At 38.4% G+C, this 25,346-nt stretch overlaps 1 protein-coding gene across 2 annotated transcripts in view; it reads right to left on the bottom strand.

Moving 5' to 3' along the window:
- The window catches only part of TDRD9 (tudor domain containing 9), an 87,449-nt gene that overhangs the window by 30,404 nt on the left and 31,699 nt on the right, over positions 1–25,346 (bottom strand). Inside the window, exons 6-17 of one of the 2 annotated variants that reach the window (XM_068399234.1) lie at positions 20,127–20,207; positions 17,296–17,460; positions 11,361–11,464; positions 9,700–9,758; positions 5,333–5,387; positions 4,758–4,842; positions 4,007–4,064; positions 3,274–3,378; positions 1,554–1,651; positions 1,039–1,170; positions 179–341; positions 30–93 (exon numbers count right to left, since the gene is read on the bottom strand). In XM_068399234.1, coding sequence (XP_068255335.1) covers positions 30–93; positions 179–341; positions 1,039–1,170; positions 1,554–1,651; positions 3,274–3,378; positions 4,007–4,064; positions 4,758–4,842; positions 5,333–5,387; positions 9,700–9,758; positions 11,361–11,464; positions 17,296–17,460; positions 20,127–20,207 — 1,169 coding nt within the window. The remainder of the gene's footprint in view (positions 1–29; positions 94–178; positions 342–1,038; positions 1,171–1,553; positions 1,652–3,273; positions 3,379–4,006; positions 4,065–4,757; positions 4,843–5,332; positions 5,388–9,699; positions 9,759–11,360; positions 11,465–17,295; positions 17,461–20,126; positions 20,208–25,346) is intronic. The other variant, XM_068399232.1, reaches the window with a different exon arrangement.

Genomic DNA, 25,346 nt, shown 5'->3' with positions numbered 1-25,346 from the left:
AGGAAGTTGTAAAACATCTAGGGAAATACCTGTATCCATAAACATATTGTTTGAAAGGTACTGCAAAAAAATTCCGCAAAGAGAGTGCTGCAGCTACAACAAAAAAACAAATCAAAATGAAAACCTGCAAATCACTTGTTTTTACAGAAATGTTCTCACATGTTCTTCTTTCAGTTACCTATAATAAGGCATTCTTCTAAGCACCCGAAGACATGCCCAAGGACTATCAGTTTTCCAAGATGCAGATCCACTGGCAACTGTGCCAATACCCTTCCTAAGAAAGTCAGCTCACCATCATACGGATTTTCTTCTGTTTGCACACAAGTTTTAAGTGCTCCGAGCTAGAGAAATTAAAATTTATTCACTTGTAAAAGTTGACGAAGTAAATATAAGACCAGTTTGCAAGAAAAGAAGACAAGAAGCAAGCAATTATCTCAAAGCAACATCAGTTAGTATCAAAACTGTAATTAAACTGAAGTTCTTAATTTTAAAAGCCTAGTATTTTGAAACCAAAGCTTCTACTACATATACTGGATATAAAAGCAAACTACTGTATACAAATACGATTTCTTATGCACTTTGGAAAAGAAAAAGTTTAATCCAATGAATCTTCTACCCCATATCAACTTTATAATTGAAAAGCAAAATCACCAACTTCCTTGCACAGGTGAGAAGAGGATCTTCAAGCTGATCCCTATACATCATAAGGTGTAAGAGTGTGATTTTGCTACTTATTAATAAACAATTTCCCTTACAGAGTTCAAGTTCTCTTTTTTCTATTTCTCACCACAGATGCTAGTTCATGAACAGTATCGTTACTCCCTGATGAAATTATAATCCTGTTTTAATGAAGTAACTGCAGAAATTATGCTGAAGAAGACAGTAACCAAACAGTAGTCAAATGTGAGAAAAGATTCTCCAGACACTGTTCCTATTTCAGGTTCCAGTTAAGGCTACTACTCCTTTAAATACCAAGAAAACCACTTCTACAGTACATTTCTATTACCTCAACTTTAACAACATTAAAAGAATATCTACCTCTTTCAGCTGAAGTATGGCACGTTCAATGTCACCTAGGCTGGGTGGAGAAAGAGCTGTTGCCAGCAAGGCTTTTGGTCCCCCCATACCAAGCTTTTTTATTTTTAAGACTGTAGTTCCCAATGGACAACGCTGAAGGGAAGACAATGTTATTGTTATTACTTCCCCCCCATGGGAAGTGTGACAAAGCGTTTCTATGAAAAATAAGTTAAAGTTTACAATTTAGTACAATCTGAAATCAATTTTGTGTACCTAAGGATATTTTTCTTTTGAACAGATTGCTTATTTCTAATCCACATCCATTTTACTGCTATAATGCATCTCCTTTATGAAAAAAACTGCAGAATGGTCTTTGTCAATTATTTATCAACTTGAACTCTATTCACTGTTACAGTTATTAGCAACTATTCAAATTGTACACTGTCTTCAGGAAAAGTAAAGTAAAACTTCTTTTCATTGCCTCTGCTATGACCACGTACATTAAAAAAATTCTTAATGTTCCCAAAAACTCTTACCAGTATCTCAGGTACTGACTTCTCTGGAATACAGTCTGTCCAGAAGACCTTGTGTACAAGCCTGTAACAATACCCATTGGAAACACGTCCAGCACGACCTTTACATAAAAGAACAAATCACCAATTCATAAACTGCCCAAGTTTCAGGCTGTTCAAAACCCATCCACCTACAAGCCTTCTGGGCACCTGAGCAGCACGTGACAGCTGATGCTGCAGGCTGATCAGGATTTCGCTCTCTTGCAGCAGACAGGCCTAATGGAGACATTCTCTCTATCCTTTCCTACATAAGGATCAGATGAAATAATTTTGCTTTCATAACAGCAGTAACTAGCAAGAGTTACTTAAGTATTTCACCCAAATACCTCTTACATATAACTGCCCTCAAAACAGCACCCATCTTTCTCAGTGAAAAGACATGACAAAACCTGCGTTAAAATACACCTTCTCAAAATCAGGAAAAGGCAAGTCCTACCAAATCTAAATTTAATATAGATAAATATGTCAATGCAAGTTTTACCATACCTCCTAACTGAAGATTCTATGTGCAGAGTGAATATGCTTTGCGTTTGTATTTCTTTACACAGGGAGTATACTCAGATTTCCTATTTGCCTCTATAGCTAGCAAAGATCTTCTATATAAACAACTTTTAAGATACCATGACAAACAGTAAAACATAAACAGTTTTCATATATATAAAAAAGCAAACTCTTTAGCAATATTTCTCACAAAGTGGTACAAAAATACAGTATAAAAACACAGCCTCCAGTATAAGACTCGCAGTTAAAGCAGCAGTTTCTAGAACATAAAATCCAAGACAAGCTACTGTGTGAAGTGGAAGGAAGTGAGGTACGATTCAGCTTCTATTTATAGAAAACACACAGAGTCAGAAAGCCTATCTTCAAAAATCCAAACACCATTCCCTTCAACAACTTAAAGGGTACTCCACTCAGTGGAATACTCCACTAGAGAATTAGGCCGTATTTTCACGTTATATGCATACCAAGTCCAAGTCTGCTATACAAAATACTGGTTGTCATAACCTACACCAAGCCAGAACCAAATGGAAATAAAGCTGTAGTTGTGAAGTCCTCATATTTAAAAATGAGGGTATTTTTATATCTAATGATGTCACTGTTATTAATGTATTTAGTACTCTTTTCAATTGACACTAAAAGATTTTGATATTTAAGTGTCCTGTCTTACTAGAAGAGCTGATATGAAAGCTTATTTAACCTTGTGCTACAAATACTGGTCTACACTAGAGACATTGCTGTGGATATTTCAACTGATTTAAGTGACAAATAGACATGAAAGTTTCTTTTACTGCTGAAGCTCACAAGTAGTTAGTAAATACCTAGCAGTACCTATCTCCCCTTTTTAAAAATGGACCATGATTAAAAAAAAAGGGCTATTAAATAACAAAGAATCCCTGTAAGTTTTATGGTCGATGAATTCTAATATTTTTCAATAAAAACCAAAACATTCCTCTGGAAAAATAGTTGAACAAAATAAAAAACATTCAAACAAAATAAAACATTCAGGCATAGTTGTTTAATCACATTTAAATATCGTGACGTGGTAATGAATCGCGTTTTTGTATAATCTATTCATGCCAAAAATAATCTGTGCTTTTTACTGTTAATAAAATGGAAAGTAACGTATAATTCTCCATGAAGGTTAGCTTCTAAAATTCCTTTCCATTACCTGTTGTTGTCTTACCTCTTCTTTGATTACAGTTTGTTTTAGATGCCCAGCAAAGTCTCAAACTTCGGTAATTAGTTTCCTCATCACAAACCGAAGTTCTAGTTAAGCAGAAATCTATCACTGCAATTACGAAAAATAATCTAGTATTATTACGAAACAACTTATCCTCATGGCAGTAGAAAAAATACTGGCTGATTTTGTGTTATCAGAAAAGGAAAATTTCAATTATTGAAAAACCAATAAAGAGAACACTAGATTTATAAACAACCAGACCCAGGATATTCTGAATACTAACAGAACTGCAGATAGATTTTAACATAAATATAATAAACAGTTGGTGCAGATGACAAGCATTAAAAGGCAATCATTTCTGCATTTAGACATTCTATATCAGAATTTGATTAATCTGAAGCAATTATTTCAAAATATAGTCAGAATGCGAACAAAAAGCTTAAGGTACTTGTCACATGAGGTCTGATTCTGCTTGTTATTGCATTTAACACTATTTTTTACCCCCTCCAGTAAAGATTAAAATCAACACCCCACTGAGTAGCTCTACTGTTTGCTCATATATTCAGATTTAAAACTGTTCCATGTTGTGAAAGAAATAATTCAACAACTGTTAAAATTAAACTCCAACAGCAATGCTTTGTAAAATAGTGACACATTATGGAGATTTAGGCTAGCACAAGTAAGGAAAACATTACAAATACAGTGTATACACAACTATAAGATTTAGGTGACTCACCATACTTCACATCAGGAACAGTTACAGAGCTCTCAGCTATGTCTGTAGATAGAATAACCTGAGTTTTGAAGCAAAAAATGAGCAATGAATGCATAAAGAAAAAATTATTCATATTAATGTTTCTACATGAAAAATCCAACTTGCTATGAAAAAATATAAATGTAATGGCAACATAGTATTTCTGCTCTGCATATGAAAAAAGCAATACAACACAAGAAAACTTCTATTTTCTTTTCCCAAGATCAGAAAAGCATAATAAAGTAGTATAGTATATGACAATACAGAGGAAGAATGGAAATATTTCCTTATGCCTTTGTCATAACAAAACAACCACCATCAGCAGGGATAAAGAAAACCAAGACACTAGCCAAAATGTGGGGTTCAAAGCAGGAGACAGACCCCCATACTGACGGACTCTGCTATGCAGTGCCACCAGCAGCACAGTTCTGTCATGCAGGTGCAAAATCGACACACACAAATTATTCTGAAGGATAAAAACAGCGTCACACAGTAATTTAAGGAAAACTTCCTGTTATTGCACTTCTCTTGAGGTCTAAATACCAGGTAAAGTAACAGCTTGGTAAGAAAGGCAATCAGTTTACATCTTGAAAAAACACAACCGCCTTGCCATCACACATTGATTTGAGTTGGCACAGCTAATATTAATTTATATACATTATTATTTGCTATTATTACTCTAGAAAAAGGTTTCAAACACGTAATAAAAAAGTAATGATTCAACAGTATTTACTTTTCTGTAGCCAGGAACTGTAGCCAAAAATACATTACTTTGTTCCTCTACTGTCACACATGAGTGAAGTGGGTACACTTGCCACCTAAAGAAAACATATTAGTGAAATATTTACTGATGCAAGAATATAAAAATTAATTACACCTCTGTGTTAAATCATACTATGCTGTCTTGCCAGGGTTCAAACACACCAGTGAAGAGGGAGCTAGCAGCCTTTGGCCAGCCTGCGTGATGCATGTGCACAATGCAAGGCAGCCCGTGGTTGTGCTGGGGAGAGCAGGGTAGCAGGAAGAAGATGGATGAGATTCTGTGATTCTGTTGGGCTGCCCAGGGAGGTGGTGGAGTCACCATCTCTGGATGTGTTTAAGAAAAGACTGGACATGGAACTTAGTGCCATGATCTAGTTGACAGGGTGGTGTTCGGGCAACGGTTGGACTCGATGATCCCTGAGGTCTCTTCCAACCTGGTTGATTCTGTGATTCTGTGATTCTGTGATACTATGTTCTTAGAACTCATGCAGCTGAAGTATTCATGTTCAAGTTTAATTGAACTGAAACAAATGTGGTCTAACTTACCTTTTCTTAAACATATTTGAGAGACATGAGTGCATGTAGCTTATTTCACTCAAACCTAGGGAAAAAGTAATTAAGAGTTTGTTTTCTTTTTAGTAATCACTAACAATTCTAAAACCAATACTTCTGTCTACTTAAAATTCTTAATTGACTTTCATTATTACCTCCTTTTCATCATATATTAAAACAGCAGAGGAGTTAAATAGTAAATGTAATAATGAGTCACTGAAACTGAGTTATTAATTTTTCACGAGTCATTTTGCATAATTTTACACTTACTAAAGTGGCAATATCAAATACAAAGGCTACCTGCCAGTGTCCAATTATTAGCCCTTGTTTCAGTTCCTTACAACTGACAACGCTTACCACAAGCTGAATGTCTGGTTTAGGACAAATTTGGGAATTTCAGCCAAAACAAGCTGTTTCCAAGAGTAGGGCCAAGGAAAAAAAAAAAAATTCTAGCTATTTCTGCCTTAACCATCTTACCTTTGGCAGTTCCAGTGCCCATTCTCTGGGGCATGGATTTCACGTCTGCCAGAGGAAATCTTAATAGTAAGAGATTTTTGCTGTCTTCCTGAATACCTTCACAGGCATAAACCTTTCTGAGAAGTCTAGCTTACTTCTTGAGACTTCAGTTCCCAAAGCCCCATTTTCAAAAATCTGTCCAACACTGGGCTTCCCCAGTTGGATATTAAAAATGAAATTATTCCGTAACTGCAGTACAGGATTGCTGCAATTTTCAGTGAGGCTAAATGCAGTTTGAGCACCTGGATGTGAAAGTTCTTGCACTGTTTAGATGACTGCTACTTGACTTCAGAAGTGAGAAGGAAAGAAGGCAAATGCAAGTGGAGGAAGGGAGCTATTTTTAGGAAAGATAAGAAGAATAACAAATGAAAGGATATGTGATGGGGTGGAAGTCATGATCGAGTTAAAGTAAGCAAACAAGAAAGGCCAGAAAGCAAGAAACTGGGGCAAGAAAAGGAGAAACAGATTCAACAAGAAACCAACATGATGATAATACAAGGTTGCCTGGGAAAAGAAATTACAGGAGAACAACTACTGGAGTCAGAAAGACTGAACTGGAAAATGATGGGAAGTGACTATAGGTAAGGGAGATAAAAGAAGTCAGGGTTGGGGGGAGAACAGGTGAGTTGGAGGAGGAAAAAAAATGGTGGTGGGGTGGCAACCAGAGGGAAATTTATTTTTCAGAGATGTCCTTTGTGTGAGGCTACTACAGGGGAAAACAATGTCATTAGAACCTAAAAGAGACAGCCAGGAAGCCTAATTTACATCACAGCTCAAATGAAGTCAGAGTACTTGAGAATGCAAATAACTGGCCAAATAGCAAACTAATGACTAGCACAATAAGGAAGCAATTAACAAAGCTCTAAGCAGAACACCTTCAGCATTGTAGAGAAAAACATGCAGACTCGGAAATATTAGATCAGTACCACTTTTTAAGATTGTTATAGAAAAAAATGTGTCTGTTCGTGAACTAGAGCATGTAATTAAAGATATAGAGAAAACACAAGAACACCATGATATGGTCTGTTTGGACACGGCTGCCAAACCCATTTGATCCCACTAGGTACTGCTTGACTATCTTGCTGTTTAATGCTTCCTGCCTGCCATATTGCCTAGTTACATATCTGAGTAAGACGTCAAGGCTTGAATCCAATTTGTTTAAAAACAACTAAAAGAAGTTTGATCCATAATTGGTACAAGTAGACTCTGCATAACCAATATTAATAGTAATTATTAAACAGTTTAGTAAGTACCGACTAGACACAGCAGGCAGTATCTGCTGCCCAGTTCTGGAAGTGACAAGAGTTGATCACGATGTCTACAGAACAAAAGGCTGCAACCAGGAGAGAGGGATCTTGGAATGAAACAGTAACTAGTAACAAAATCTGTCTGGCAAACATACCAGGACAATAAGGAGAGCGGAGCATGCAGAAGTACCAAAGAAAATACAAAACAGACAAAGAGATTGACACAGAGTAGAACAGATAAAAGCTTAGGATATTAACAGCAGAATCCCTTTGAAAGAAAACCCTAAGGCTTTAAGCTGTGCAATTCCTGCCATCAGCAAGGGCATGTGAAGCACAGAGAAATCAGGCCATCCCCATCTTCCGCAAGCTCCTGAAGACGATGACAACCTACTGTTGCTTTTATTTAGCCCGTCAGCCAGTCTGGCAGAGCATGTTATATACCTGAAGGTGTAGCTCAGCAATGATTCAGTCAACACAGTCTGACCTCTTTTTCAACGTATATGCTCAAGAAACATTAAGGTTGCCATGTCAAGCACTCAAACGAAAAAATGTCAGAATTAAGATTACTGTGCAAACAATGCAGCCCACTGGGAACATATATGCATATATGTTAAAAAAAAACCCACTGTACAGTTTAAGATGGCACTTTGTATCACCTAGCACCTAGGGATGGATTAGCTCTGGAATCAAAGGAGAGCTGAGTACCGAAGGATATTTATCTGTAAAGAATCAGATGCAGTAACAGAAAAAAAAAATTAAGCACTGAACAAGACAGGAAATTAAAACAGAAAGGGAAAACATGGCATCCTACTCAAGACAGTTGCAGCTGCTCTATGGAAGTGGATTCTGCCCAACTGAGTTCCACAAAGACAGTGGGCAAAAATCACTTAACAGCATTCCTCAGCACAGCACTCCTCCTTCTGGCTGCTGATGCCTATTCAGCTTGAAATGTCAATGGGAGTGTTATTTTGAATGTACAAAATGCTATGTAATTGTAAGCACTCAAAAAAATCTAGGCATCTCAAATCAGTGTCCTAAATGTGGAGGTTATTTCTACACAAATCTCTGTCTCAGCTGTCCTCTTGCAAGCTGAGGACTCTCCTCCCCTTCTCTCGAGTTCTGCATAAAGACTATTTGTGAAGAAAATTTCAACAGATATTTGCTAATCCTCTGTTCAAGACCAATCTTGAGTATCCAGTTATAAAACCGGCCAAGATCAAACACTGAATAACAACAATAAAAAAAAACCCTGAGTACCAGCTCATTCAGAAAGCACTATCTACACAGGTTTTCATGAATTTACCAAATGTATTTCAATAAAAAGTTTTGTTTTCTCAGTTGTAGTTATAAGCCATCAGGGATAGCAGCACAGTAAAAAAACCCTCAAAGATAAAAAAAGATTTGGGAATTTCAAGTGCTAAAGAGTAATTTCAGCCTGAAATGAAGACCCAGAGGGCCTGAGGAGGTCTGAAAGTACACCAGACAAACACCAATATGAGAGGCCAGAGGCAACAGAGGTGGTGGTCTCCTGACTTTATTAATGGTAAACTGGAATGGGTCCTACACTGACACGATGAAGTAATTCCTTCTACCCATTGATTTCATAGAGAAAGTAACTCTAAGAAAGGCAGCTCTAATGCCTTTTAGCTGGCAGGAGCACCCTCCACTGAAAGCTACTCTGCAAGCACAGCGTATTTTTGTGCTGGTGTGCTACGTGTCCAGCCCTAGCGCTAGCATGTCTACCGCTAAGCTCAACACAGCAGGGAAATGACATTCATAAAGATTTTACAGAGAGTTAGAAAGCCCTGGCAGAGACAGACCTCACTGTGCCCAAGGATACACTGCTCCTGACTCCGAGGTGACTCTCCACTAGAACGTGCCCAAGTCTTTTCAAAGTTTTCAACTAGCAAGCTTTCATGTCCATGAAGTAAAAGAACATGTAAAAGGACCAGGTTAATAGGTTTGTGATGCTCGGGAAACCTAGGCTGCAGCCTAGTTACACAAAAATTATTGCATACTTTTTGTTTTGGTAGTCATTCTTGGAACTCTTTAGCTAGATTTGAGAGGCAGTGTAAGATAACCTAGGTTTACTGTTCAAAGATGACTAAAACTATATATAACCAGTTCTCTGATCATCATATACTATGTCGCCCTCTGGGCTTTTCAGTGTTCCTACTACACCAACCAATGTACATGGAAAGAAAAAAGTGAATTTTAACTTTTACTACAAGAATCTAAATAAAATCCAGGGAAGAGACTACACTATATGCAGATAAGAAAACGTCTCTAAAAGAATCCTAGGAACTTCATACAGTATTTAATAACTAACCTAAAAAACTGAGCGACTGAATTTCTTGGTTTGACTGGAGAACTAATTTTATTACTGTAACTTCGTTTCTAAAACATACAAAGTCTTAATTTTTGATTCACTGCGCTACCAGTTATTGCTACATTTAAACAGGTCTGCAAGAAAAATACCCAAATAGGTCAACAAACCCCACTTAAATCTGTGTTTAGTAAATCCTTGGAAGAAGCATCAGAAGAAAGCTTGTTAGATGACAAATAAGCAAAAAGAAAATTATTAAGACGTATACTCACCTGGTAAAAATACTAGCACACTTCCACGTTCTGATGTAACACTCAAGTTTTTTTTCTCCCTAACAAGAATATGCAGTTTCATTAGTTTTACAACGTCAGTCTACTTTATTACCGCAAGATATTTTATTTTGAAAGAACAAGCAGAACTGCACATTTTTTGTAACGGGTATTATTTAAACTTCCTGAAGAAATGGAACTCAAAACCCTTCACAACTATGCTTTCTGAAGAACACAGTATATAAAAATTGGAACTAGATCATTAGGTTTAGTTTTGTCTTCAAAATTACATTAAAACAGAAATATTATTATTTACCAATTTAATTAATCAAAATTAGGTTACCAAAGATCTTAAAACAAAAAGATATACTACTGCAGAACTCTATGCAAACTTATTCAGTAATTTCTAAAGTACATGTAATACTCTTGTGTTCTAAAAATATCACTAGACACCTTTAATAGAAGCCTAGCATGTAAGAAAACTAACCATTATCAAGAACTACAGGTCATGACATTAATTGAAGATGTCTCCCTCTAAGTTTATGTGTTACGAGTCAAGAAGTTAAAATTCCTTTAACATAATAGAGAACTCATATTTTTGGTAGTAATTGTTCCTGATACAGATTTTTTTCATTCATCTTGCAAGTCTCTACTCTCAAACTATATAATGAATGGAAAGCATAATTTTCAATGGAAAGTTCATAACAATGGGTGTTCGTAATAGCACTTTTGGTATTTGAAAGCTGAAATGCTAATGCCTTCATGGTTGCTTATAAAAGGTAGCTTATTAGTAAAAGGTAGTTTAATTTGGCTATTCTAAACTACAGTAAAACAGCATTGTTGAAAACATCAAAAGAAATAATCAAGAAAAAAGCTCAGAAGTCACTACATATTATAAAAAAGTTAGTGCCAAATTTATTGTATTTATGTACCTCCACCAATACTTCTTCATTGGTTCACTTGGTAAGTGCCCAGGTGAGCTTAAGTAATGCTTTCTTAAAATTTCAAAGTTTACATGATAGTAAGTTTGAAAAAAATTAATCTTACAAAACAGAATTATTTCTTCAGCATACATTTATAAATGCTTAGAATATATGGGAAGAAAAACCATTCCTAAAGTAAATACGTACTCAGTGTTAGACCAAAGTTGTAGAAGCAACTTTACTACATTTTCAGATGCTAAACATCAATTTACAAAATGCAGAGAGTAACACAATATTTACTTATTTCAAAAGACAGTAAGGTATTAGTTAAACAGCCAGTGAATATTAATGCCTAGTTTGTATTCTTTTTTCATGGGTTAATGTATGTTTTAGTTCACAATACAAAACAGTATTTCTGGTTTTAGTCTTCATACAAATAATATTCAGCTCTGGTCTGCAGCAGAGAATCTAGTTTCCGTATGACATGGCTGGCTTGACTGGTCACTTACACTCCAGGGCATGAAGTGTATTTCAAGAACATAGGGCATTCAGAAAGACCTACAGGCAGCCTTAGTATGACTAATCTGAGTAGAAATCACACAAATATATCAAATAAAAGGAGAAATGCATAGAAAATTAAGTTACCACTAATAACTATAATACATGGGTTGCTGCTTTTCCTTAATTAGTGTCTCATTTCCCCAAAGAACCACTGATTCCAGATATTGAACTGTATCTTACCTATTGTTCTTCATCTCCAACTCATCAAATGACTGAATCAAAGACACTGCTACTTCATACATTTCCCTCACTATCACTGGTTCCTCAATTCTTTGAGAAGGAAGCTGTGTGGAGAAGGAAGTATTGAGGTTAACACAGTATAACAGGCTAAAAGACTGTAGATCATGTACGTGTATCAATTTGTCAAGTGCTTTTTGATTAAAACTGATCCAGCACAGAAGCTGTACAAAGAAGTAACTCAATCTGGAGCATCCATCACCTTCTAAATAGACATTTTCCTTCAAGCATAGAATCACAGAATCAACCAGGTTGGAAGAGACCTCTGGGATCATCGAGTCCAACCGTTGCCCTTACACCACCCTGTCAACTAGACCATGGCACTAAGTGCCATGTCCAGTCTTTTCTTAAACACATCCAGAGATGGTGACTCCACCACCTCCCTGGGCAGACCATTCCAATGTCTAATAACCCTTTCCGAAAAGAAGTTCTTCCTAATGTCCAACCTGAACCTCCCCTGGCGAAGCTTGAGGCTGTGTCCTCTTGTCCTATCGCTAGTTGCCCGGGAGAAGAGGCCAACTCCCACTTCACTACAACCTCCCTTCAGGTAGTTGTAGACTGCATCCTACCATTCTAATGCTAAAGAAATACTTCTGATATTTACCTACTTAAGATAAGCACTAGCCCACACTCCCTTCCCTAATGTTTGCAGTACATACTCCTTATCCAGAAGTGTTAAGCACGAGACCAACCACTACCCTTAGGAACACGATGACAAGAAGGAGATAAATTTGTACAAGGCAGGCACAATCCTTCTCACAGGTGCTATAACACAAGACTCTACCTGATTGCTAAATAAATCATGTATCTCTTTCTCATTTTAATTATCTTTGCATTTAATGGATCTTGTGTTTTAGGTCATACCCTGTCAAAGAACTATGGTTCTGTCGTACACAATGTAAGCGTGATGAGTTGTATCTACACTGTTTTCTAGCATCCTGTCACAAACTCAGGACTTCAATATTTAAGAACACAAACCAACAAGTCTTCAGAGCAAAGACTATAACTTAATCATGTTTCAGTTTTAAAAAGTGCTTAATGAGCTAGAAATACTCTGGGAATGGTCTATAGTATTATACATCTCTTCCTTGCAGGGAAAACAGCTTTTGATCATTGCTCACCTTTCATTCTCAGGGTTTCTCCTCATTCTAGTGGAAACTCTTTACTCGACTAACCGCTATCTCTAACTTTTCTAGAATTGTATTACAGTGTAATCTGTCCTCCACAGGATTAGAAATCCTTAAGTCAAACTGCACTTCCCTCGCTCATATGATGCCTTTGGAGTTCGTTTTTCTTGTCAAAGCTTTCAGCCAGCATACTTGCCAGTCTCTGAAGTAAAAGAACCCTTGAAGCCAACAGGTACTCAAGGTTGTGATGCTGGGGAAACTGATGGGGACTGACAATACATCTGCAATTCTTAACAGGTTTTAAGGGGATAAGCCAAAACTTGAACAGAAGCAAGATATGACTACTTCAATGACCAGAAGAATGAAGAGTCAGTCTTGTAAAAGGAGAACAGTAAAGACTTACCTTACCTAACAAAGCCAGAAAGAGGTGTTTACTGCTACCTATAAACCTATCCAAGAGTAAGTAAGAATGTTGGAAGGAGAAGTTATTCTAATCTAAAAAGTACCCAGCCAAACCAAACAAAAATCCCAACAGTTTTGGCTCTTATCTGTCAACAGTCTCCCAAGGTGTTCTTGGGAGAAAAGGTAGAGGAAGCAGAAGTGTCCTTTCATTTGCTTCTTTCCCAGCTCCAGCACTGGGACTGCATATCCAAGTCCAAGGTTCAGTGCCAAGACAGTTTTAACCCAATCCAAAATCTTGCCTGCAACTGTACACATTTGACATAGTAGAGATGTTTCAGAGAGCTAAAACTGCAGAAAACTGAACTATCTAAACTATTAAAATGAAGTTAGTTATTCTTCTACCAGTTTCCTTTTCTGAAGGAGCTCATGACAGAATCATAAAAGCACCAATTTGGCAACACTGATTTAGATCAGCTGTTGCTACTGCAACCTCAGTCCTTGGGTTTCCAATCCAGACCAGAACAGCCAACCTGTCGCACTACATCATGTCAACCCTAGTTGCATTGGTGTCTGCAGAAAGACCCCTTTCTGAAAACCCTGAGAAAATTATCCTACTTTCTTCTGGTAGAGGATGGATTGGAGGATCAAAAAGAGCCATCTGTAAGAACCTGACAATGTTCTTTCCACTTCTCTGACCCCCCTGAATCAACCAGCCAGGTAGACTTTTCAGGTGTACAACTCTGTCCGTCCCAGAGCTTCTTAACTGCATTTTACACCCACTATAGTAATGTTTTTGCAATGAATCTTTATTAGTCCATGAGAAACCACAGACAACATTCTAGTAGTTTTGAGTAGTAGTAATTTTTTTTTTCCCCAATATATGTGATAATCTAAGGCATTTATCTTTTCTGGGCTGCTCGAACATACGATCTTTGGTTTTAGATTATTTCTGCTTAAATAACTGTCAAATTTGTCTTTTCAATTTTGTTACCGATTGTACCTTTAGTGTTCTTCAACATGACAAGGCTGACACATCACTCCTAATAAAAGGCAACGATGTGACAAACAGCAAATCCAAAAGCCCAGTCAGAGCTGACTGAAATAATACAACATAATCGCAATAGCTTTTAACAGCAGTTCACTACCTTTCATCTGGACTTTGATTTCGGTTCCAGGGATATAAAGGAGTTTTTACACTTGCAAACCAAAAATGGGACACTCTTTTGCCTTAGGTAAGAAGTAGAGACACGGGATTTCACAGATTTACTGCCAAAGACTAATATCTTGACCCCCTCCTTCCTTACATTTAAAATCTGCTCACAGAATTAACTATTATTTGTATTTGATATCTCCAGTACTATACTATAGCAATAGGTAAGCATTTTCACAGCTAGCTTTAAATTTGCCTATAAAGAGTCTTCACGCATTTTTCATCAAACCTGTGTTTCAGTGATTCCTTGGGGCTTAGAGGGTGCTGATAAGACAAAATAATGATTCAGTTAAATGTCCAGAACAATGCGCTTACAAAGGCCATTATGCCAAAAGAAAAAGAAACTACTTTCTATAAACCTATACTCAAACAGTAGCACCTATAAATAGCCCAATATCTGGGCAAGGGTAAGCCAGTGCTACACTGAAGAGTGTTTTCCCTTCCTTCCCTCTTATTTTTATTCTTTCTTGCAAATTAAACAATTCAAGTGGAAAGCTTTATCTTCGATTCAGCTAGATGTCTACCTAGCCATAGCAAAGGGTTTACTGCAAACAGGCACACAGAAGAAAAAATAATGACTGGCATTTCTATTTATTTCCAAATCATAACCAGTATCAGTGAATTCCTAAATTATTCTAGTGAGAACTGCTCAAAGAAAATGTTTATTTTCAAGCATAGTTTTAAAACATTATCACCTACAGAAATGTGTGACATATGAAAGCCAGGAGCTCTGCATGATTCATAAAAGAATTCTACATTTATACAATAACATCCAATTATTTTAAGATTTTTTAAGAAGGGACAAAGGTTCACACCTCACAGCAAACCAGACAGTTACAAAGGACTAAACTGCTTTCACTCAAGATGCTTTAAGCGATGAGTTATGATTTATGTAAACTCATTTTATAGTTACTGATTTTAAAATCAAAAGGAAACTTGGAAAAATTCTGTTTATGTACAAAGCAAACACTGTTTTTTACCTTCTGTATTATGTTAATTTTAGAGGCGTTTATAGGCAAAAATAAATTATTAAGAACTAAAGCCTGAAGCCTGTACCGCAGGCAGTTATCTCACTGATTTTGATTTTAGCATGAAGAGAGATGTGCCCCTGCTTCCATATGGCAGCGTTAACTCATTAACTGCCTTAACATGCAGGCTCTGCTTTCACTTTTATTAGGATGTTAGAGAAATCTTCTTAGACCTTCCATGTTTTTAGGATTTTTTAAAATAAAACTACTATTCAGAGAAAATCTCCACACAAAGCACCATAAGAAACAAGATGCGAGATCAAACATCAGTGCTTTCTAATTGAATTTCTTCTTTTTTTTCATACTTATTAAAAAAAAAAGAAGAAAATCAAAAGCAATTACATGCTTCTATTGTTGCCCTAAGGTACAAATAACTTCTTGGACAATCATACTCATATCCTCCTACTGCACAACAGAATGGCTACAGCTAGGACAACACAACATAAAGAAACAGATGAAAAATTTTTTTAAAAAAAAATCAAAGCTAAATGCTCAGATATACAGAGAAAATAAAAAATACAAAAATGCATAAGCACTGAAAGCAGTTCCTTTTGTTCACGATCTTTGAACAAAGGTGTGGCAGCTGACATTCAGCTCAAAGTGCACCTATGACAAATGCAACTTGACTGAAGTAGACTTCTTACTGAATGCGTTGGTTATCTTTTTGTTGTTACCTACCATCAAAAATATTTTACAAAAATCATATGACATAACCTCCTCCATATTATCTATCAGAACTGCCATACTAATGTATAAAAACTGACGGCCAACTGCTATATACATTTAGTTTATTTTTTTGGCTGCATTAAAACTTCAACAGTTGACAGCCCTTTATTTTAGCTTGTCTGTGTCGAGACATAACCAATGCCAGTGCTGTGTACAGCATAAGCAATTATTTTCTTCTGGGTTCCCCATAAATTACCTGTTTGTTTTGTTTCTCCAGTTTAGTTTCTGCAGAATTGAGGGATGAAAGCTAAATAACAGTATGTTCACATACTGTTACTTTTAAAGTGCATCCCCTGTTTTCTTCATTTTATTAACCTTATAACCGTGTTCTGAATCATCAAAACTACCAATAATAACTCCCACACCCCAGTTATTTTTAGAGTGGTCGTCACTATTAAAGCCTAAGTGCATTTGTTCTACTTTGCTTTAACCTGTTTATTTTGCCTTGGACCATAATACTGAAAGAGTTCAGACACTCAAATAAATTCCTACACAGCTGTTTTTCAACTGTAAAACAAACTCATATTATAAAACCACAGATACAAGATTAATTCAAACTTACATTTATTCCTTCATTATTTGTTGTCTATGCAGATACATGCTAAACAATAGCATATCAGGAGCTCTACAAACAAATCTACTGTGCAGTTTATAAGCTAAAGATTGACACAGCAAATGAATCTTCAGCCATTACTTCCCTCCTTAGGCATTAGAGCAGCAATTCTCCAGTGCAGCCATATAGGCTGTTAAGTGGCCACCAGGGACTTGGTGACTATCTATTATTCTAACATAATTTCATTACTCAAAATTACGTATTTGCCATGGTGGCCTACACAGCTATAACAGAAGTATGTTCAAAACTACTGCATAACAGCTCTTGGACTATTAAAAAAAAAAAGGAAAAAACAGGAAGCATGTGAGCCTCAGCTGATACAGAAGCCAACTTTGTAACATAAAACTTCTAATCATAAATGCTTCTTTTCTGATGACTCTCTTCATTTCACAGCTCTGCCTTTGATACATAAGAGCAACATGACCCAACCCAGGAAATACTCCCTGAGTTTGTCAGCTGTATTCAAAGAGATCTATAAAACCTCGTACGTTACTTTCCTCACAGACTTTTACATTATTCATCTTGGATGCAAACTACCGAACAAAATGGGACATACTACTTAATATTCCCAGGCCTTTACATTCCATTTCTGTTACATGAAAGAAAAACTAGGCTGCTGGTAAGAACACTCCTGTTTTATCATCATATATTAATTCTTATCTAGAACTGTAATGTAAAATTGGTTATTTGTAATTTTATTACACAGCTTTCAAATGACTATTCCAATTTCTTTCTTACTATGTCCAAAGAAATAAAGTTATATTTACAATACCTTGAAATGAACAGTGTGGTTCAAATCATCAAGATAATATTCTTCAATTGCATAAGGTTTGCCTTCCACCTTAAATATACAGGCTGGATTCAGACCATTATGAACCGGAAGTGCAAAGTAATCAGCAAATTCTTCACAGCTGATGGAAGCAGACATCAATATTACCTGTTAAAAAATTGCACAGCAAACGTAAAACATTAATTTTAACACAAAATGCCATGCTATGCTGGAATCTCCACTTATTCTTTATGCTAAAATGGTCTAATTTTGGTTACTACAGTATCTATCCTGGGCAGGTTTAAGACAATCAAAGCTAAATGCTTAAGATTCCCTAGGCAGCATGTGGAGAAAGGTAAGCACCTGTAAGAGAACGGCTCAGGCTAGATGCCTAGGGTAGACAACGTGAAAACCTTTTTCCCCGTGGTAAAAGTTCAACCTAAAAACATATAGTGCTCTTCCTTAAGCTTATGATCTCTACATGGTCCTCAAAAGAAAAAAGTGTATGCTAAGTACTTTCAGCTCCTGTTTTACTAAACAGTAAGATTAGATATCAGTGTCTTTAACTTCATCAAAAGACAGTCTTATTCCAGTAAGACCAGTAACTGTAATTATAACCCACCCTTAAAAACATTACTATAATGATTTTGAAATATGCTGAATAAGTTTTCTCTCAGTTTCAATTAATTTATGCAACTTAAAACTCTCAAGGATCACACTAAGGTCCTTGCTCTATTTGCTGACTCTGCCAAGATTCTTAACCCGTATTCACATAAACAGAAGAACAGAAATCACATTTGCTACCTGGTAACACCTTTTCTTTCAATTATTATGAAATTCAGAATTTACAGCTTCGTTGCTTTCTCCCTGGCTAACAGCATGATATGTGAAGAATGGGGGAAGTGAGAAGGATGAACTAGCTTAGCGGCTATGGCTATTTACACTCTAACCACTGAATTTGGAATGTGCTCCCACTGCTCAAGCGCTGCCAGCTCAAGTAAACCAGACAGCTTCAACCTGAAAAAGGATGAAGAGCCAAGGAGTTATAACGAACTGTGTGGTGTTCAGCTTCTTTATCTTCAGGTCTCCTGATCCACTCTAAGCAGTACTCGTAAACTGGGACATGGTCATCCCTCTTTTGCCTTCCTGACACCTTGCATGAATTCAAAAATAGAAGGAAATAAAGACAGCAACACTCAAAACAAAAATGCAATGAAATACAAGAGCATCCCCCTTATGAAGTGGCAGACAGGCAAGCTAACGAAGTGGGCATTGTACCACTATCCTCAGCTCCAAAGCACATGTAAAGGCACAAGGAATACATGGAGAGGACAGACTAAATCACGAAGTCATTTAACATGATCCTGAAAGGAGGAGAAATCTGAAAAGACATAATTCTGCAAATATTTTATGAAACCTGTCCCACTACAGCATGAACTGCCTCCTGGCTCAACAGGTAGTGGCTCACCTATGCTAGGAAAATAGCCTAAATGTAACCTTGTGTGAAGGCTATTGCAACAAAATCCAATCTAAATTATCCTAACTGCAGTTACAGGCAAGGAATATTAAATTACCTCTTCTTCTAGACAATCTTTGTAATTTGCACTCTGTAATCTGCATGGAATGCTTCCAAACTGGAAGGAAAACCATAGGTTCCTAGCAGAGTGCCAGAAGAATCACATAACTAAACCAAGAGATTGATCTACTCCCAAAGCAGACATTCAACAAGCGTGTATCACCAACATGGCAGAGGAACACATGGGAACAGAGGGTAATCGAAGCAGACAGTTCTTCAAGATCAAGCAGTCCAAAACCACTCATGCAGCGTGAATATGTCTAAAGCCCCACCAGATGATAACAAAAACAGGCACAGTAACAACTTCTAACTCTAGATGCCCCTGAATGGCAATTTGCTAGAACATGGAAATACAACTATATTTATTGTGTTCTTACTTTTCTACCTAAGCAGCTGTTACTAGTCACCACTGGAAATTGCACTGTTTGGTCTGACCCAATAGAGCCATTCTTACAGTTGTAGGTTTTCTTGAAACCACCCCATCTCAGCAAGATCAACCTTAGAACAGCCAATCAAGTGTCTGCCCTGTGATCTAAAAGCAATAATCTGCACCAGCCATCTGCCAGAAAACTGAACAATTAACTGAAGCGCTTAAGGGACACGTACAGTCTTGCAAAATTTCTGCGGTCCCAAACAGCTGCACAGAAATAGACTGAGTTAGCCTAACTATAACTTGTATTTAATTTCATACAATTCAAGAGTTCATTACTTTGAGACCACAAAGACTAAATATGTCATGCCACATGTCTGCAAACTCTGCTTTAGTACAAAGCACAGTTTCCTAACATGCAGAGAAAAATCTCATCCATGTTATACTACCAGTTATGCCTAGAAATTACAATACAGCATTTCTGGTTTTTTTTGCTATTTTTCCAAATATGTTGTCCCATTTAAAAAGAAAGCTCAGTACTTCCAAGAGTTAATGCTACCATATTTAACCAAGGATAAGCACTGCCCTCGATACCCAATACGTAACTCTAGTCAAATATCCATCTTGCATTTTTTAGCCTTAAGCAGACTTTAGAAACTAATGCATTTTAACATGAAGTAAAAAAAGTCTCTCAGAACACATTATAGCAGGCAGGAAAAGAATGCCCTTTAGCTTGCTTGCTTATGAAGAGTGGCAAACCAAATAATATTTTAGTAAAAAAACCTGACACATTTATGGTAAGTTCTTTAAAACATGCCCTTTGTAGATCAGAAACACGTAAAAATTTATTCTTGCAAGAAAAAGTAGCAGAACATACTTTGAACCTACCTTTACAGACTGTGAATTTGTACGCAACAGTTTACGGACCAGCAAGAGCAAGAAATCCATTTCTTCTGTACGCTCGTGCACCTGGAAGACGTTATCCACAATTTAATTTTCATCAATTCATGCTCTTCTTTTTGACAATCCTTTCCTTTGCTACTCAATTTCATGTTTTATTTTTGTAACTTGGAACAACAATACATTTTCATCGAAGAAAACACACCTTTTAAGACTATGCATTTTAATCACATTTTAAAATCCCAACATAGCTGTTCAGATGACTACATCACCCTTCATGAAAATCATATGCCACTACTAAGTCATGAAAATTGTAGAATAATGACTAGAAAACCAATTGTGAGTTCTAGCCATTAGTTCTATTAGAGCTGACAATAACAGCTGAAGTGATACTGAAGTTGCGTAAGTCAGTTGTACTGGTAATGATCCAAGCAGCGACTACGTGGGCTTGTCTAAAAGCTAAGCAAATTGAATAGACAACCCTGTTCCCAATGGGTTCTAGCTATGATCAAAATAACACAACTGCCTTCTAAAACATTATTTTCCACACAATTCTTTATATATCCTAGCACCTGACCTTTCTGACTGCTCCTTGTAGTTCAACAAACACTTCTTCTCAACATTATCAAAGATGTTCCTATCCCTTTCTTGAGTTACAGTTTAAATATATTAAGTGCAGCAGCTTTTTCTGGAGCGCAACCTTCAAAGGTCAACATTCATCCCTTGTAAGGCAATCAGCATATTCTAACATAATATAAAGATATCACAGAATCATAAAATGGTTTGGGTTGGAAGGGACCTTAAAGATCATATAGTTCCAACCCCCCTGCCACAGGCAGGGACACCTTTCCACTAGACTGGGTTGCTAAAAGCCCCATCCAATCTGGCCTTGAACACTGCCAGGGAGGGGGCAGCCACAGCTTCTCTGGGCAACCTGTTCCAGTGTCTCACCACCCTCACAGTAAAGAATTTCTTCCTAATCTCTAATCTAAATCTCCCCTCTTTCAGTTTAAAACCATTCCCCTTTGTCCCATCACTACATGCCCTTGTAAAAAGTCCCTCTGCCGCTTTCCTGTAGGCCCCCTTCAGGTACTGGAAGGATGCTATAAGGTCTCCCTGGAGCCTTCTCTTCTCCAGGCTGAACAGCCCCAACTCTCTCAGCCTCTCTTCATAGGAGAGGTGCTCCAGCCCTCTGATCATCTTCATGGCCTTCCTCTGGACTCATTCCAACAGCTCCATGTCCTTCTTATGTTGGGGGCCCCAGAGCTGAAGGCAGTACTGCAGGTGGGGTCTCACGAGAGTGGAGTAAAGGGGCAGAATCACCTCCCTCGACCTGCTGGCCACGGTGCTTTTGATGCAGCCCAGGATACGGTTGGCCTTCTGGGCTGCAAGTGCACATTGCCGACTCATGTTGAGTTTCTCATCAATCATCACCTTTAAGTCCTTCTCCTCAGAGCTGCTCTCAATCCATTCTCCACCCAGCCTGTATTTGTGCTTGGGATTGCCCCGACCCACGTGCACTTGCACTTGGCCTTGGTGAACTTCATGCGGTTTGCACAGGCCCACCTCTCAAGCCTGTCAAGGTCCCTCTGGATGGCATCCCTTCCCTCCAGCATGTCGACCACACCACACAGCTTGGTGTCATCGGCAAACTTGCTGAGGGCGCACTCAATCCCACTGTCCATGTCACCAACAAAGATGTCCCAATACCAACCCCTGAGGAAGACTACTTGTCAATGGTGTCCACTTGGACATCAAGCCGTTGACCGTAAGTCTTTGAATGCGACCATCCAGCCAATTCTTTATCCACCGAGTGGTCCATCTGTCAAGTCCATGTCTCTCTAATTTAGAGACAAGGATGTCGTGCGGGACAGTGTCAAATGCTTTGCACAAGTCCAGGTAGATGACATCAGTTGCTCTTGAATATATACTTATATTCAATACTGCCCCATTACAAAAATGATTTAGCTAAGGCAGTTTTCAGGCTGACAGCAAGGCCTTGCTATCAGAAGTCATGATTTTCAGACCTAAGTTTGTTTAGGTATGTTCCTAAATGCCTGCAGTACACTAAGAGGGCTTGGACCTACAATTAAGAATCACAGAATCAATCAGGTTGGAAGAGACCTCAGGGATCATTGAGTCCAACCGTTGCCCTTACACCACCCTGTCAACTAGACCATGGCACTAAGTGCCATGTCCAGTCTTTTCTTAAACACATCCAGAGATGGTGACTCCACCACCTCCCTGGGCAGACCATTCCAATGTCTAATGACCCTTTCCGAAAAGAAATTCTTCCTAATGTCCAACCTGAACCTCCCCTGGTGAAGCTTGAGGCTGTGTCCTCTTGTCCTATCGCTAGTTGCCCGGGAGAAGAGGCCGACTCCCACTTCACTACAACCTCCCTTCAGGTAGTTGTAGACTGCAATAAGGTCACCTCTGAGCCTCCTCTTCTCCAGGCTAAACAACCCCAGCTCCCTCAGCCGTTCCTCATACATCAGACCCTCCAGACCCTTCACTAGCTTGGTCGCCCTCCTCTGCACTCGCTCCAACACCTCAACATCTTTCTTGAACTGCGGGGCCCAGAACTGGACACAGTATTCAAGGTGCGGCCTCACCAGTGCCGAGTACAGAGGGACAATCACTTCCCTAGACCGGCTGGCTACACTATTCTTGATAGGGGCCAGGATGCCATTGGCCTTCTTGGCCACCTGGGCACACTGCTGGCTCATGTTTAGCCGGCTGTCGATCAGCACCCCCAGGTCTCTTTCCACCGGGCCGCTTTCTAACCACTCTTCCCCCAGCCTGTAGAGCTGCATGGGGTTGTTGTGGCCAAAGTGTAAGACCCGGCACTTGTTCTCGTTGAACCTCATGCTGTTGGTCTCGGCCCATTTATCTAACCTGTCCAGATCTCTCTGTAGGGCCTTCCTACCCTCCAGCAGATCGACACTCCCACCCAGTTTGGTGTCATCTGCAAATTTACTGAGGGTGCACTCAATCCCTACGTCTAGATCATCTATAAAGATACGAAACAGCACCGGCCCCAGAACTGAGCCCTGGGGAACACTGCTAGTGACTGGCCGCCAGTTGGACTTTGCCCCACTCACCACCACTCTCTGGAACAGGAGGTTCCACATAAATATGAGGAAAAACTTCTTTACAGTGAGGGTAACTGAACACTGGAACAGGCTGCCCAGAGAGGTTGTGGAGTCTCCTTCTCTGGAGACATTCAAAACCCGCCTGGATGCGTTCCTGTGTGACATGGTCTAGGTAGTCCTGCTCCGGTGGGGGGATTGGACTAGATGATCTTTCGAGGTCCCTTCCAATCCCTAACATTCTGTGATTCTGTGAATGCAGTGGAGAACATGTGATTGTTAAAATGGTTACTATTGAGTCAAGATCACAATCTGTGACGTAGATGTGGGGAAAAAAGTGCCGTATGGGGAACAGGAAGGACTAGAATTCTGGCTGGGGAAGCAAAAAACACATATAGTCTTGAAAACTAGGAGCTGCTGAAAGAAGTGGTACAAGGTGATACCATTAGTTCAAATTACAAAACCCAAGCAAACAAGGTTTGAAAAATTTCTGCATAAATCTGTGCTCCTGCATAAGGGGACAGAAAACTTCACTCATTAATTTTCATATCTAATTAATAATTTTTAAAACTAAAGGAACAATCTAACATTTCTCTATGTATGCATCTTCTACTGTTAAACTTTTGCATCTTGCATCTAATCTGCATCTCCTTACATTTGGCTTAAAAATGTTAAGGTTTGCAAGACTCTGCTAATATATTAGAGTGGTCTCAAATCTTTCCCATGAAGACAACTGGTACAATTCTTCAGGATTTGCATTTTTTTTTGGTTCTTTTGTCTGTTTGAATGAAGTCCTAAAGTTTCTTAATACAAAAGTGTAACAATTTGCTCAATCTTTTCCAAGTTTTCAACGTGCCATTTCAAGGGCAGTCGTGACAGCCTTCATTATTACTGTAATAGTCTAATGGTATACCAAGTACTGTCTCTCCCTGCTCCTCAAATATCCACGAATCAAAGTCACTCTCAGCTACAATACCATAACAGAATAAAAATGAAAGCCAGCATTAAAAAAACACAAAAACCAACCCAAACTGGTAAGTCCTCTTCTGTGTCGCTACATCCCAAGATTTAAGTCCTACATCTTAGATGTGATTTACATTCATGGTTTGTGAAAGCACAATTTCACATCTGACTAATGCTTAACAGTCAAATACTGCTTACTGCAGAAAATAAGCATAAAAACATGTAAAAATACACAAATTACAAAAAACCTACAAGTATATTTTCTTTAGCTTTTTAGTGAAGTCACAGCAGTAATAAAGAGTCCACGAGTGGACTATAAATCCAGCCAGAACACAGAGAATTTTCAGAGCACTATTTTATTTTTCAGGACATCCCTGAAGAATAAAGACTCTTTCTAAGGGCAGTAATAGCCAAGTGAGTAAAAACTAGCTGCCTCCTCCTAACAGGCCTAGCCAGACACATTCTTGAAATCCACACGGTGGATTTTAGAAAACATTTCAAGGCACTCATATCAAAAGCTAAGTGCTCCCAAAAATCCTCCCCACAGCCTCAGTTCTCAACTTTGTTGCTCAAAGGATTGCCAAGAGAAGCCTATTTCAAGAAGTGCTAGCTTCGACAACTCAGAAAAATGCAGACATTTACTTGTAAAGATGTTTTGTATTTCTCTAGCATGGTAAGAGAGACAAAATGGCTTCACCAAGGGGAAGTCATGCTCAACCAACTTGATAGCCTTTTATGAGGATGTAACCCGGTGGACAGATGATGGTAAAGCTGTGGATGTGGTCTATCTCGATTTCAGTAAAGCGTTTGACACGGTCTCCCACAGCATCCTCGCAGCTAAACTGAGGAAGTGTGGTCTGGATGATCGGGTAGTGAGGTGGATTGTGAACTGGCTGAAGGAAAGAAGCCAGAGAGTACTGGTCAATGGGACTGAGTCCAGTTGGAGGCCTGTATCTAGCGGAGTCCCTCAGGGGTCGGTACTGGGACCAGTACTATTCAAAATATTCATTAATGACTTGGATGAGGGAATAGAGTGCACTGTCAGCAAGTTCGCTGATGACACAAAACTGGGAGGAGTGGCTAACACACCGGAAGGCTGCGCAGCCATTCAGAGAGACCTGGACAGGCTGGAGAGTTGGGCAGGGAGAAATTT

The sequence above is a fragment of the Nyctibius grandis genome, chromosome 4 (genome assembly GCF_013368605.1).
Source record: "Nyctibius grandis isolate bNycGra1 chromosome 4, bNycGra1.pri, whole genome shotgun sequence".
Classification (NCBI taxonomy): domain Eukaryota; kingdom Metazoa; phylum Chordata; class Aves; order Nyctibiiformes; family Nyctibiidae; genus Nyctibius; species Nyctibius grandis.
This window is presented reverse-complemented; position numbering and strand designations above follow the sequence as displayed.